This window comes from Sorex araneus, chromosome 7, assembly GCF_027595985.1.
Source record: "Sorex araneus isolate mSorAra2 chromosome 7, mSorAra2.pri, whole genome shotgun sequence".
NCBI classification, from domain to species: Eukaryota; Metazoa; Chordata; class Mammalia; order Eulipotyphla; family Soricidae; genus Sorex; species Sorex araneus.
The window spans coordinates 42,695,824-42,711,346 of record NC_073308.1 but is presented as its reverse complement, the minus strand read 5'-3'; the positions used below and the strand labels follow the sequence as shown (position 1 = coordinate 42,711,346).

Here is a 15,523-nt window from a genome sequence, read left to right as displayed (position 1 = left end):
CAAATATAGAGACAGGAATGGCTCCTAAGTATGTCCAGGTGTGACAATCTTGAGAGAAAGAGAGAGAGAGAGAGAGAGAGAGAGAGAGAAGAAAAGTGCCTGCCATAAGGGTAGGCTGGAATGGGGAGTAGGGGCTAGAGGGAGGGAAACTGGGGACATCGGTTGTGGGAAATGTACATTTGTGAAGGGACTAGTGTTGGGACACTGTATGACTGAAATCCAATCATGAACAACTTGGTAACTATGGATCTCGTGGTGATTCAATAAAAATTTAAAATAAAGGGCTGAAGTGATAGCACAGCGGGTAGGGCGTTTGCCTTACACGCGACCGACCCGGGTTCAAATCCCAGCATCCCATATAGTCCCCTGAGCACCACCAGGGTGATTCCTAAGTGCAGAGCCAGGAGTGACCCCTGTGCATTGCCGGGTGTGACCCAAAAAAAAGCAAAAAAAAAAAATTAAAATTAAATAAATAAAATAAATAAATTATACGTTCATCTTATGATCAGCAGAAATACTTGAGCCCTGATATTTTGGTCATTTATGCCGTGTTCAATTTTGAATTGTCTTTACAACAGTGAACACAACTTACAAAATCAAGCTTGGGAGGGGCTGAAGCTCACTTGCCTTGCATGTGGCTGACCTGGGTTCGATACCCGGCATCCCATATGGTCACCAGAGCCTCACCAGGAGTGATCCCTGAGCACAGAATCAGGAGTAAGTCCTGAGCACAGCAGGTGTGGCCACAAAACAAATCAACTTTGGGAACAATGCAACTGGCTTTTGGAAAGCACATCATCTAACTATGGGAGCCCCTCCCGTGGCCTTAGCCCCTCAGCCCGCAACTGACAGGGACGCAGAAGTTGTTGTCATCTGTCCAAGAGCCTTGGGAGTCCAGATCAGGCCTCCTAAGCAGCATCCTTTCATGTTTATTATTGATTTTGTTTCATTTCTTTTCACTTGGAGGGAGGGGACCCCGGGGGGGGGGGTCCAAGTTTTGTTGTTTTATTATTCACTACAGCATCCTCCTACATTTATGTAATTTGCAAAATAAAGTCTTGAAATATTCAACTTTACAAACACATAAACAATTTTTACACACTGCTAATAGGCATATGAACGAATGTCAGCCTAACAAATTTGATAAATTTGATTCAGTAACGCTGTTTTTAATACAGCATCCTAAAACCAAAAAACTGAGGATATTGGAACAATTGTTTATTGTAAAATTTAAGAGAAGTAGAAAACCCAGAAAGATGAGATTGTGTAAAATCTGATAGTACAAAGATAGATTTTTTTTTTTATAGAGCCATTCAAGTTATATTGTATGGTGCAAGAGACATTTTAAAAAGAATTTGATTCTCATCCCAGTACAGTTAGGCTTTGGTAACGGAGTGTGTTTTCACTTGAAATACTCTGTTTTGTGGGAATGAATCAGGGAGAACCATGACCGGGTCACAGAAAGCTTTCCATTCTCTTCTCTAGGCAGAGCTGGCGGACCGGCACGCATTATCCCCCAGTTTGCAAGGGCTGGCCTAGATGACCTGGGCTAGAAAGTGAAGTGCTACTTACTCCCCCAGATCTCTAGGGTTCAGAACATGTCCCACCAGCTGAGATTTGAGAGACACAATAAAGCACAGGGTCCTTTTCCTACCATTTTGGCTATTTCTGCTGCCAGAGCTATGGAACCATCTCAGCTCCTCTCCACAGCCCGCATTAGCTCAAGCTGCACCACATTTGACATAAATGTCCAGGAGGCAGAGCAATAGTACAGTGAGTAGGGCATTCGCCTTGCACACAACTGACCCGGGGCTGATCCCTGACACCCCATATGGTCCCCCAAGCACCACCAGAAGTTCCTGAGTGCAGAGCCAGGGATAACCCCTGAGCAGGTATGACCCAAAAAGCAAAAAGAAAGAAAAAAAGTGTCCAGAAGCCACACTCTTGCCAACACCTCTACTGTCATCATCCACCAAACCAATGCCCTATTGTCTGGATGGTGGCAGCCTCCAGTGAAGTAAATTTGTGCCAGTTAAGGTGGCACCTGGGGATACTGGTGGAGGGAAGGCCACACTGGTGGTGGGATTGGTGCTGGAATAACAAATGCCTGAAACCACTGCATTATTAACAATTCTGCAGATCATGGTGTATTAACAATTCCTTTTTTAATTAAAAAGTTGTTTGTGGGACCAGACAGATCCTTGGTCCCCCGAGCAGTGCCAAGAGTGATGCCTGAGCACAGCGGGGTTAGCCTCCTGCCCCTCTCAAAAAGTTGTTTGTAGTTAAGGTGGCAGTGTTTCAATAATGGTTTTACTTAGAATAAAAGCAGCCCTTAGGGGCTGGAGCGCTAGCACAGCAGGTAGGGCGTTTGCCTTGCACGCGGCCGACCCGGGTTCGATTCCCAGCATCCCATATGGTCCCCTGAGCACCCACAGGAGTAATTCCTGAGTGCAAAGTCAGGAGTAACCCCTGTGCATCATGGGGTGTGACCCAAAAAGCCAAAAAAAAAAAAAAAAAAAAGCCGTCCTTAAAAATGTTTGACAAGGGGACTGGAGCAATAGCACAGTGGGCAGGGCAGGGCGTTTGCCTTGCACGTGGCCAACCCGGGTTCAATATTCAATATTCCCAGCATCCCATACGATCTGAATCTTCAGTGTAAATGCGTTAAATAGTGGGAGGTTCAATTGTCCCTCAGCTTTGTTCGGGGGGCCACACCTGGCTATGCTCAGGCACCATTCCTGGTGGGTCTGAGGGGACCCCATGGGATGGCGGGTATTGAATCCAATTGGTCACAGGCAAGTACCCTACTGCTGTACTATCTCCCCCACCAACACTTCCACCGAGCCCAGAACAGCCCCCCATTCCTCAGAGCTGTACACTGGAGTCCCCTGTCACCCCCTGCCCTTCAGTAGGAGAGTTGTAGACACTGCATCTATAATCGACTATAGCCACCATAGCAGAAGGGCCCCTGTGGAGTGCCCTGACATACAGGCAGGCGCTGATGCTTTCAGTTCACTTCACCTAAGAAAGGAGCCTCTTAGTCTTTAGGAAGCCACAAGTTGACCAATCACTTCCCACCAGCATGGGTTGGCCTGTAAGAATTGTCCTAATTCTTTCAGTTAGTCAGAAGTGTGGGGAGAACAAGATGCTCATTAACGTGGGAGGACAATGTTTTTGAGTGAGACAAAGCACATGATAGAACAGTCATATTTATACCATTAAATGCAATTTAAAAACTTTGTGGAGTCTGAAAGGAAATACTCTATAAATGTTAAAACTGGTTTATTTAGAAGAATGTGAAAATTTAAAAGATTCCACATAAAGATTATACATATTATTTTTTATTTATCCACAATAGACAGTATTGTCTAACATGGTGCCAACTATAACAGACTGTACCCGTCATTCTGCTTTTGTGCTAACAGAACCCTGTCCCACAGGCACTAGGACACCCAGCGGAGGGGACAAAGCGGCCCACCCAGCCCTTGTCAGTGCCTTGTCCAAAGTGAGGGTGTGACCTGGCTTAGCAGACACTGGGCAGTTGTGCTGAGGCCTCTGCAGGCTAATCCTGACAGGCACAGAATGAGAACGTTTCTTTACTGTGTTCTATTTCACATCATGCTCTTCCTTTGAATACAGTCATTTGCAAAAATGACCCAGAGCATCGGCTCTACCAGTTACTTTGCAACATTAAGGATGGCAGAGCAAACGGAACCAAGAACAACTTCATGCCACTTTGGCTGCCACCCAACTCTGGAACTTTCTATCTCTAAACTTGTTAGAAGAAGAGATAATCAAACGTCCTTATTTCCAAAGTGACTGTCAGTCTCGTTTCCTGTCAGTTGAGCTGAGCACATCCTGATAGCAGCATTTTCTGTCTGGCACTGAAGGAATGCCTCCTGTCCACTTTAGTCTAAATGCAACTCTCTTAAGAAGCAGGTATTCTCCGTTTTACAGTTAATAAGGAAAACTGAGCTTAGGGAAGGTAAGTAATTATCCCCCACCCAAGTTATTGGTGGGGCTGAAGTGGATTCAAATCTAATCCTGCCTCTCAAGTTCACACTCTGTCACTCAATCAAGTAGCTGAAAAACATAAATGAGCCTAAACTTCCCTTAGTACCCTAACAAAATGCACACACACATAAGCAGGTTGGTAACAAATACACATGCACTTTCATACTTTAATTTGGCTTTGGGTTCTTACTCCTGTGACCTAGATTTATTTGTTGGCTTATATGTATGCTTCAGAGGCTTGGCAAGAAAGCAGATGTGCCTCATCTTTCTTCCATACTTTTATTGATGACACTCAACCTGGGCATCATTGAGACAGGTCACAGGGACTCTGATGCAGGGTCATTACGTTTAATCCCCAGAACACCTGAAATGGTGTACGAAGGTTAAAGTGGCACATGCTCCTTCTCGAGCTTTCTTGAAGACCGCAAATCCCCAAACATCTAACAAGGGCCTGTGAGTTGGCCAAAGCAGCAGCAGAAAGGTGTTCATGAACCAGACTCAGAGCAGAGAGAGGCTCACAGTAGAGGCCCCCTGGCAGCGCCCCTGCCGGGTGAAAAGGAGAAGCAAGTACAGAAGCCCAGACACCGCAGCGCAGCTGTTCCTCTGAAGCTCAACCTCAAGCCAACAGGACGTCCAGGGCACGTGTCTCCCAGGAACGCGTCAGCTCCGGTCTTCCAGAGCGAGGAGAGAACACAACTTCTCAGCAGCTCCCCGAGTGCTGAGCTACATGGGGGCCAACCAGGGGACGTGATTCTCTGCCCATCCCATAGCTGCGAGCTGGGCAGCTTCCAGTGATCGGTGTGGAACAGTCCCAGTTGTGATGAAAAAAGGCTCAGTGTGGAAAAGAAGGTGAGAATAAGGGATGTGAATCCCTTCAAAACCGCTGGGGCCACTGAAATGTTGCCAAGAGGCAGCTCTGACCAAGCCTGGGCGGTTCGTTGCCGCTCCAGAGGTGGTTTCCACAGCTCCACCAAAGCGACTGTAACACAGGCACAAGGAGCAGAGAGCTCAGGGCAGGAGGCCTTTCCTAACCTCCAAGACAGCACCCCCTGCAACCGGGGAAAATTAGCCCGCAGCCAAAGACTGGGCGCAGAACTGCTTCTCTAGGGACCATACATTCAAGGGTCCCAGCCTGGGGGAAGAAACAAGGTCCCAAAGGACAGAGCAGTAGCGGGGCAGAGATTCAATTCAAGTAGAGTGGGTGGCCACTAGATAGGAAATTGGGGGGGGGGGGCTTCTCAAAACCAAAGCTTCTGAGGTGGGAGTCATAAAGTCATTATTCCTCCACACGTCACTACTTCCTGTCTAACCAAGGAAGTTTCTCAGCAGCATATGATGTAGTGAGGACTTCACCACTTACAGAAATTAGATACTAACAACAGTTTCATGGGAGCAAGTAGAGTGCAGGCTGGTGACCACAGGAGTCAAGTGCAGGAGGAGGATGGGGCCGGTTATGACTTCCAAGAACATCTGCTGGGTGCCGAGGTGGGGGAAAGATACTGCTCGGCTGAGAAAACTGAAGTTGCCTCCCCCCATGAACAGAGGGCGCTTGGCGAAGAGTGTGCAGGACCAAGAGGCTCAGACTTCTGCAGCACCAGGCCTGGGGGGGGGGTCTATGGGCTTAGAACACAGGGGAAAGCCGCGAGTCACTCTGGGAGAGCTGTGGAAGCGCTCATTGGATTTGTAAAGGCCCCGGCAAAAGGAACCTGACATTTATTGAGTGCCTACCGTGGCTGTCTGGCCCTCGAGGACTTCCCCTCTCTCGTATTTCTTTAATCCTCACGCCTGCCCCGAGAGGTAGTAGATCCCCTTTGGGGTTAGATGAGGAATATGAGGCTTGGAGAGCTTAGGTAGTTTGCCCACACAGTCACACAGCTGGGACACAGGGCTGGGTCCCAGACTCCAATCCTCCCTGCCCGCTCAGGAAGAAGGGGATGGCGCACGCAGCAGGAGCTTCCAGCTCAGAGCACCCACACGCGGCCCCCGGACCAGGAGCCTGGACCGTCCACGGGCCTCCCGTCTGTCAGGGAGGTGGCAGTCAGCGGAAGAGAGAAGACACCCATAGAAAATAAATAAAGAGGGAGGAGTCCCGGCACCAGGATGAGCAGCCTCACTCACTGCCGTGAGGGCAGGGGAAGACCAGGACGGAGGCCGCCGACGGCTGGCGTGCGCAGGCTGAACAGGCCCCTTCGACGTCGCACCCAGCAGTCTGGAGCAGGCAGCAGCCATGGGCGTGGTCGCCACCAGCCTTCATCTCCTCACTTTACCGCTGTTTGTGATCCAAGAGGGACTCGAAATCGGGGGAACATACAAGTTTGTGCTTCACGTGTCCCAGGACCGTCATCTCACCTGTCCTACTGTCTCCGAGACCCACAGACACCAGCTCCTGCCAATGACAAAGGCAGTGGTGAGCATCAAAACCATTCTGGCCACTCCCTCTTCTTAGCTGGCAATTTTAATGTGGTAATCCCAACAGTGCCTCTCCCCTACGGGCAATGAACTTGACCCTCAGGGCGCTCACCTGCAGGAAAGAGCAGGCAGTCCCCATTGTCACGTCCAGAGTCACCTTGCCCAGGAGGAGCTGTACCTTTCCTGACTTGCGGATCAGCAGCTTGCCAACCTGACCCTCCGTCAGGTCAGCCAGGGTACACGCATTCTCTGCCAGCCTGGCTTCCTGGCCAAGAGAATCAAGGAATGCAGACATGGTTAAGAGCTCTGTCCACCAGTCCTTAGGAATGACCCTTTCCCAAAGCTGGGCATCGGCAGCAAACATCAGAATGTGCTCCCCTCTAAAAGGGCCTTTTGCCAGGGTTAAAAAAAAAAAAAATCTGCAACACGCTCAACAAAAGGGCAAAACGTCGACAACTGCTGTGCTGACACTGCCATCAAACGTGCATGCGCTCTCACTTGTGTCAATTGTCAATATAACCCCCCCCCCCCATACACACACACACACTCAGGGCTGAACAACAAAGCGCAAGCTTCTCGTGGGTAGAAAGAACACAAATGCCTCTTAATCCCCATTTTCTGCCTGGGCAGCACTAAGGCTCCCCTGCACCTCTCCGGGTTGCGGCTGTGCCCTGTTGGCCCCCTGCATCTCCCCGGTAGTCAACGCTGAGCATACCCGGTCCTTCTCCTGCTTGATGGCCATCATCTGCCCATCCTCACTCTGCACCTCGGTCTTGACAGGCTTGATGTCCTGAGTGGGTGGCTGGCCCGGGAGCGTGTCGGGCAGCTGGAGGAACAGCAGCTCTTCCTCTTGGGTGAGGCTCAGCTCCCGGAGCAGCTCAGCCACGGATATGTCCTTTGGGAGCCCGGGGGTCTTCCTGGCTGCTCTGGGAGGAGCCTTCACCTTGGCCTCCTCCTCTTCATCTCGTGGCTCCTCTTTCACTGGGGTCAACGGAAACACCTTCAAAGGGCCACCCTCTATGCCACCTCACAGCACCCATCCCTCAGCCCCCCTCTTTCCCCGCCACGCAGTATGGGAGACGGAGGGCAGATCCTGGTTAGGCAGAGGGACACAGGAGCTGTGGGACATCATTTGAAAATGACTGAGGCCTACTCATCCATGTCAGCGCCTGACCCCTCAGAGAGCAGAATTTGGCGTCTTTGTACATTAGAGCTGGAACAGGAGCGGGCCTGCTTATATGCTGATGTCTGGGGGGTGCTTATTCCTCTGGGGAATTCCTGGAGGCCACCACCGAAAAGGGGATGAGAAGGCAGTGGTCCCCTCTCACCTTTCACAGCAGGCACGTCCACCTCCATGTCCTCTTCCTTGGGACCGGCCAGCCAAGGTTTCACATCTGGTTCTTCATTCTCTTCCTTAAAAAGCCACCCGGAGTGGGCCAGTGGCAGCTGCACGGGCATGTTTCGAGTGTCATTCTTCAGCCCAGGGTCATCGATGAACTGCCAAAGAGTGGGAGAAGGGGTGGTCACATAAACTGTCCAGCACAGACACAAGAACTTGAACTCAAGTCTAGCGTAGTCCTTTTCTAAAGACAGTTCCTGTGGCTCACCGGGATTCCAGAACACCATCTCTTCCACCTGGGCCCTACCCGCCAGGAAGCCCTTTCAACAGTCCCAGAGAAGCTCCCCCCAGCTACCTACGTCATCCTTCTCCAGCATGCGTAGGATCTGTTTCGTTTCTTCATCTGTCTCCCGCTTCTCTTTTTTGATATTGATGATATGAGAGGGCCCCATGTCCGACATATCCACCGTCTTATCCCAGTTCCCTGTGGAAAACCATCCAGTTCACAGGGTGAGGAAGAGGTCATAGCAAGAAAAACCAAATGGGCAGCAGGGGAGGTCCACTGCCCTCATGCTCTGACAGAACAGTCTGACAGAACTCCACTGACTGCCTCCTCCCTGGCCCTGATATCTGTACCCTTTTTCTTCATCATTTCAGCAGGGCCTTGCTCAAAGATGGAGTGGGACTGGATCACTTCTGGGCGCCCTCGACCCCGCCCATGGCCCTCTCTCTGCCGGTCGCGGTCCCTTTCTCGCTTCTCCTTCTTGATGGTTACTTCTTCCTTGGGCCTGGAAAAAGAGAATTACTTCACTAAAACCATTCACTCATACCGCATGTCAGAAAATAGATTTCACTCTCCCGAACAGGTGGGTAACCCAAAGAAGGGGGAACTTCACACCCCCAGTGAGGTGAGTTTATGAGCCAGTAACTACATCTCAAGAGGCAGAACCAAACTCTAAGCCAAGCACTTCATTACCTCCATGATGTGGCAATCCTTCGAGCTTGCTTTATTTTACTTTTTTGTACAAAAAGTGTTTACAAGAACTATAATCCCAGAGCTGAATCATAGTGGTCCTTAAAAAATGCAGACTCTTATACTGACTGAAAAGCAGGAAGACTGTAATACAAATAGTTTAAGGGAAAATTTGACATACTTCTGTCTAAATTATTGGCTCTCAACTCTTGACAATAGAATCACTTCAGGGTTGGAGTGACAGTATAGTTGATAGGGCATTTGCCTTGCACACGGCTGATCCTGGCATCTCATATGGTCCCCTGAGCACTGCCAGGAGTAATTCCTGAGTGCAGAGCCAAGAGGAACCCCTGAGCAGCACTGGGTCTGACCCAAAAAGCAATAATAACAACAACAACAACAAAAATCACTTCATTTTATTTTAAAAAAAAAACCTAAATCACATTAAATCATAACCTGTAGGAATGAATTCCAAGCATCAGTGTTTTTTTGTTTGTTTCTTGTTTTCTAAAATAACTTGTAGGTTAAAATCACCTACTAGGATTGAAAACTACTGGAGAAAAGATCTAAATGTACATATAAATTTCTAGCAATTTCCCCCAAAGTCCCAAATTCAGACTAAACATTCAGATGCACATTTTCAGAGGGCCTAACTACTTACTCTTCCTTGATTTTCCGACTGATGATATTTGGGGTGAAGGTTTTCTGAAAATAAAATACAAGAGACAATGATTTGGTAAATTCTGACCCCAAGGCATGGAGAAAAACAAAACCTCCCCAAATGCATACTCTGTGGAACAAGATCACTCTGACTCTCTTCACAACCCAGAAAATTCAGTGCTAGGCATCAGGGGGGCATTATCAACAGAAGGGGTGCCCACCACCACTTTAGCAGTCCCAGTCTCTGTCCTCTGAGGACTTCTAACTTTAATCTCCAAGCTTGTCATGAAACTGGAGAATCACAACATGGGGAAAGGAATCCATAGACAACACTCAGGCAAGGTAAGGCACAAGAACTGCCTTTAACAGTCCCAGCAAAACTGGGAAAGAAATCTTCACAAACTGTCTGCTTTATGCGCCTGTCACCCCCCCTTCTCTAGTCACAGTCACAGACATAACAGATGGGAACAGGAGTTTCTAATGACAGACATGCCTAAGAACTCAAAATGCAGGCAATGTGAGTGCCTGCGGGGCTTTCAAGGGATTCTCCAAGGTGTACACACACCCAAACACACTACACACACTACACACACACACATATTTAAGTTGCTTTGGAATGCCTAGAATTAGCTTTCAAGAGATTCTCCATGGTGTCCAAACACACACACACACACACACACACACACACACACACACACACACACTCACACACACACATTCAAGTTGCTTTGGAATGCCTAGAATTAGCCCCCTGCAACATCTCTAAGCATCACCTGAGCATCATCTTTTGCAAACCTGCAGGCAAAGTGAATGCCTGTGTGGCTTTCAAGGGATTCTTCAAGGTGTCCAAACAGACACACAGACACACAGACACACAAACACGTCCAACACACACACACACACACACACACACACACACACTGCATTGAATTAGCCCCTGCAACAATCTCTGGGCACCTTCTGAGCATCACCTCGTACAGACACACAGACACACAGACACACAAACACGTCCAACACACACACACACACACACACACACACACACACACACTGCATTGAATTAGCCCCTGCAACAATCTCTGGGCACCTTCTGAGCATCACCTCGTACCTGCAGGCAAAGTGAATGCCTGCGTGGCTTTCAAGGGATTCCCCAAGGTGTACACACACGTGTACACACACACACACACACACACACACAAACACACGCAAACACACTCAAGTTGCTTCGATCGCGTGCGTGAGGAAAGGCGCCCGGGACGTACCTTCTTGACTCCGCCGAGGGTGAGGTCTCTGGAGCGGATGGAGGGAAGGCGACCCGGCGTGAGCGGGGGCGCGGGTCGCCGCCCGATCAGCCCCCGGGCCCCGGTGAGGAGGGAGCGGGACCCCCCCGGGGCGCTGGGCTCGCCCGCGGCCTTTCCTTCCGACATGCTGCCTGGAAGCGGAGCAAAGAGGAACCCGAGTCGGACACGCGCAGCCCGGCCGAGCCCCCCGCGCCCGGGCGGGGCGTCCCTCCCGCAGCGTGCGGCTCCTCCCCCTCACACGTGGCCAGGGCCTCCCCGCTAGCCTCGGCCCGCCCGCGCCCGGGCACCTCCTCGGGGCCTCGGCCGCACCAGCGCGCCGCGGCTCCCCGGCACACGCGTCCGCCTTCACCGCCGCCCGCGGCCAGCCCCGGCTCCCGGCGCCCGGCGGAAGTCTGCGTGGCAGGGCCCGGGCGCCGCCATCTTGGCGCGGGGCGGAAGTGAGCTCAGTGGGCGGGGCCTGGCCACAGTATTTATTCGGCGGCGCCGCACTCCCCTCCGCCTTCTCTTCCCGGTTCTTCCCGGAGTCGGGAAAAGCTGGGTTGAGAGGGCGAAAAAGGAAGAGCGGTCTGGGTGACGACGCCGGGGTGCAGCGCTCGAGGGTCCTCGCTCGGAGCGGGTCTCGGATGCTGGGGGACGGAGGCTGGCCCTGGCAGCCTCCAAAGCGCAGGCGGCGGATCCGCTTCGCCCAGCCTCTGCGAGCGGTTGGGGGGTCGCGGTTCTGGAAGGGGCGAGAGGGCGCGGGGCAGAGAGCTGGAACCCCCGCTCCACCCCCCTATTCCGAACCAGGCGAGCCCGCGCTGCGCTGGGCCTCCGTTGCGGGCGCGACGGTGACCTTGGGGTGGTCACCGCACCCCCGGGCAGCGCCCTCCGCCTGCAGTGTGGTCCTCTCCCCGGGTTCCTGGGGGGGACGTGGCGCGCGGCGTGGGTGCTGCGCCCCAGCCGCCGCGGTGAGCGGACCCGGGTGCCTCGTGGCCTCCGCCCGGGCTTCAGGACTGGGGGCCCTGTATGCACTTGCAGTCTAAGCCCACAACCTGAAAAGCCAAGTTGGGGAGGGACGAATTGAAAGAATTTAATGAAACGCCAGCGTGGGAAATTGATTGTTAAAATGCACACAGACTCATCCACCCCACCCTTCATCACCTGGGTAAAAGGAGATTTTTCTTTTGTTTGTTTGTTTGGGGGCCACACCCAGCGGTGCTCTTGGCTCTGGGCTTAGGGATCACTCCTAGTAGGCTCAGGGGACCGTGTTGGGATGATGCCAGGGATCAAACCTGGGTGGGTCATGTGCAAGGCAAGCATCCTCCCCTCTATACCATCTGCTGTACTAGCGCTCTGGTCGTATAAGGATATTTACTTACGGTTTTGAGCTCTCTCGAGGATTTGCATATAAGCAAATAATTCCTGTTATCAGCACTGATCTGGGGGAAAATGCAAAATGTGCTTTTATTCTGCCGTGTAACAAAACCATGTAACAATATTGGGGTCAGGGGCTGGAATGATAGCACAGCGGGTAGGGCGTTTGCCTTGCACGCGGACGACCCGGGTTCGATTCTCAGCATCCCATATGGTCCCCTGAGCACCGCCAGGAGTAATTCCTGAGTGCAAAGCCAGGAGTAACCCCTGTGCATTGCCAGGTGTGACCCAAAAACGAAACAAAACAAAACAAAACAAAATATTGGAGCAAGCTGGTGGGGAGAAAAGCATTTCAGTTGAAATACCACAGAGCACTACTATTGAAATTTTTCTAATACTCCAGACCCTTTCACAGAGCTGGCATATTGTACTAGTGGTATGAATCTACTGTTGTTTTCAAATATATATATATATATATATTTCTTTTAATTGTGCTATCAAACTACAATATGGTTCTCAGATGGCTATGATATTATTTGCCTATCTTCCTGTCTGGACACTTAGTTTATTTCCTCTATTGTATAAAAATGCTGCAGTGAACATAGCGGGCATGTTCACAGCTAACACTTATTAACTTCTCTTGGATTATATCCCTAAAACAGATTTTTCAGACTTGGTAAAATAACTGGAAAAGACGAGTAAGAAGAGGCTGCTAAAATCTCAGGACTGAGAAGAATAGAGACGTTACTGGTGCTCACTCGAATAAATCGACGAACAACGGGATGACAGTGATATAGTGATACAGTTAAAATAACTAGAAAATGTACTGTTTAAAAATAAATTTAAAGAAAGATTCAGTTTTTGTTGGTACACATGCAATTGTAAGGAATAATGTAGAAGACCTTAAGTACCCTTGATTCAGCTGCCCTCAATAGTAACATCTTACAAAATGGTCAGGGCAATATTCCAACTATAGTACTGACATTGAAGTCAAGATTCAAGATACTTCTATAACTGAAGGATCTCTCTGGATACACCTCCCTTCCACCCCCACCCCCACCCCCCAAGCAACCACTAATCTGTTCTCTATTTCCATGATATTGCTACTTCAAATGTGGACATTGAGTCAGGAAGATAGTTCAACAGACAGGAGTGCTTGCAAACAGGATGCCCAGATTCAATCTCTGGCAATGCATGGTACCCCAGGCACTGCCAGGACGGTCCCCTAATTAAACATCCAGCCTGGAGTGGCCTCTGAGCACTCTGGGTGTGGTCCAAAAACAAAAAAGTTATTTATACTTCTTGACGTATTATTTACACAATTTGAAAATAGGATCATATATTATGTGACCTTTTAGAATTCCTTTCCCCCACTAGCATCGCTTCCTGGATATTTTGCCAACTCTTATTTGTATTAATAGCTCATTTTTTTGTTGCTGATTAGCCATGGTTTGTTTAACCACTCACCCTTTGAAGGATATCTGGGTTATTATTTGTGTTTTTTGGGTTTTTTTTTTTTTTTGGTTAGGAACCAAGTTGTTCTGATAGACATGTAAAGGTTTTTATATGGATGGAATTTTTAGTTTTCCTCAGAAGATGGCAACAAATGCACGGTTGGGTTGAACGGTATGTTAATTTTATAAGAAACTGCCAAACCGTTTCCCATGGTGACTATGTAACTTTAAATAATTTCATTTTTATGGTTCTTATAAAGAAATATCCCATATTGCTAACTTGCTTTTTAAAAAGCTTGTGCTGGAGCCAGAATGATAGCACAGCAGGTAGGCATTCACTTTGCACGCAGCCGACCTGTGTCAATCCTTGGCACCGGATGATCCCCAACCCTACCAGGAGTGATCCCTAAGCACGGAGCCAGGAGTACATCCTGAGTACCACCAGGTATACCCAAAAAGAAAAAAAATTAAAAACAAAAGATTTGTGCTAGGGGCTGGAGTGATAGCACAGCGGGTAGGGCGTTTGCCTTGCACGCGGCCGATCCGGGTTCAAATCCCAGCATCCCATATGGTCCCCTGAGCACCGCCAGGAGTAATTCCTGAGTGTAGAACCAGGAGTAACACCTGTGCATCGCCGGGTGTGACCCAAAAAACCAAAAAAAAAAAAAAAAAAAGATTTGTGCTAATATGTGTCACCACTACTAATATATATATCTGTATATATATACACACATATATATAGTATATAAGCATATGTATGAATATATCCATTACACATATAATCTTTGCCACATCCTTTCTAATACTGGCTCTTTTTAAATTTTTATTTATTTTACCTTTTGGGTCTAAGATAGCTCAGTGCAGATGTGTGTGCCTTGTAATCTGAGGCCAGTAAAACTATGACTTCAGTTCCTGTTCTCCACACATGCCTCAGAGAGACGGCAGGGGCTCTGCTCTCTGGGGTCACCAGCTCCACAACAAGGCAAGTGATCTTGCAGGTAGCACAACCCAGAGTGCAAACATGACAACAGAGTTTTTGGAACCTCTGCTCATAGCAACAACAGTAACAAAAGGGGGAGATAGTATTAATTCATTTTAAAACTTTTGCCAGTTTAATACTCTATTAATATTATATTAATGTAATATAATGTGTGTGTGTTTTATTTTGGGGTCACACCCGGCAGTGCTCAGGGCCTATTACTGGCTCTGCACTCACGGCTTATTCCTGGCAGTGCTCAGGGGTCCCTATGGGATGCTGGGGACCCAACCTGGGTCAGTTGTGTGCAAGGCAGTTGCCGTTCCCGCTGTACTATAGCTTCAGCCCATAACCAGACTTTTTATTTCTATTTACTTATTCAATTTTTTCTTTTTGGGTCACACCCAGCATTGCATAGAGGTTCCTCCTGGCTCTGCACTCAGGAATTACTCCTGGCGGTGCTTGGGGGATCAGATGGAATGCTGGGAATCGAACCCAGGTTGGCCGCATGCAAGGCAAACGCCCTACCCACTATGCTATCACTCCAGCCCATAACAAGACTTTTTAAAACTTCTTTCTCTCCTTACTGACTTTACAGTAACTGGAGTTGACAAAGGAAAGCCCTCTACACCCTGCAGAGCTGTGTGCAACCCGGGCACTGGGTGAAACTGCTCTGCCTTCCCTCTGAACTCAGAGGACCACTGGGCTTCCAGCAACTTCTTGGTTGCATTTTGTTGTCATTGTTGTTTGGTTTAGCAGATATATTTATTGTAGAACATTTGAAAAAAAAGTATAAATCACCAAAAATAAAAGTAAAATCATCCATTATTTTTTCCATCAATTTTAATATGCTTAAAGTTGTTTTTCTATATGATTTTATAATCTGGTTTTATCTTTAACATTCTATAAACATTTAATAAGTTATTAAATCTTCTTCTAAATTATGGTTTTAATGACTAAATGTTAAGTACTGCTTTTATTAATTGAAAAAATTTTTGTTTTGTTTCTGGGTCGCCCCTGCTGGTTCCAGGGCTAGATTCTTGG

General features: G+C 48.8%; 1 protein-coding gene across 2 annotated transcripts; it reads right to left on the bottom strand.

Moving 5' to 3' along the window:
• Positions 1–3,265: 3,265 nt before the first annotated feature.
• POLR3D (RNA polymerase III subunit D) lies at positions 3,266–11,140 on the bottom strand. 2 transcript variants are annotated; one of them, XM_055144767.1, is made up of 9 exons: positions 10,984–11,140; positions 10,658–10,827; positions 9,397–9,440; positions 8,399–8,550; positions 8,122–8,246; positions 7,752–7,920; positions 7,139–7,404; positions 6,536–6,688; positions 3,266–6,400 (listed from the first exon to the last, which is right to left on the bottom strand). In XM_055144767.1, exons 2-9 carry the CDS (start codon positions 10,820–10,822, stop codon positions 6,278–6,280), a joined length of 1,197 nt encoding a protein of 398 aa, XP_055000742.1. In that variant the 5' UTR covers positions 10,823–10,827; positions 10,984–11,140; the 3' UTR covers positions 3,266–6,277. The 2 variants fall into 2 exon arrangements, with proteins under 2 accessions (XP_055000742.1, XP_055000743.1); XM_055144768.1 differs by having other exon boundaries at positions 11,006–11,138.
• Positions 11,141–15,523: the final 4,383 nt, after the last annotated feature.

Bases quoted from the DNA above. Each gene is read 5' to 3' on its own strand.
- POLR3D (XM_055144767.1), bottom strand. From the start codon at position 10,822: ATGTCGGAAGGAAAGGCCGCGGGCGAGCCCAGCGCCCCGGGGGGGTCC. The intron at 9,441-10,657 runs GTACGTCCCGGG...TTTTATTTTCAG, and splicing joins CCCTCGGCGGAGTCAAGAAG to AAAACCTTCACCCCAAATAT. The intron at 6,689-7,138 runs GTATGCTCAGCG...TCTCTTGGCCAG, and splicing joins TCAAGCAGGAGAAGGACCGG to GAAGCCAGGCTGGCAGAGAA.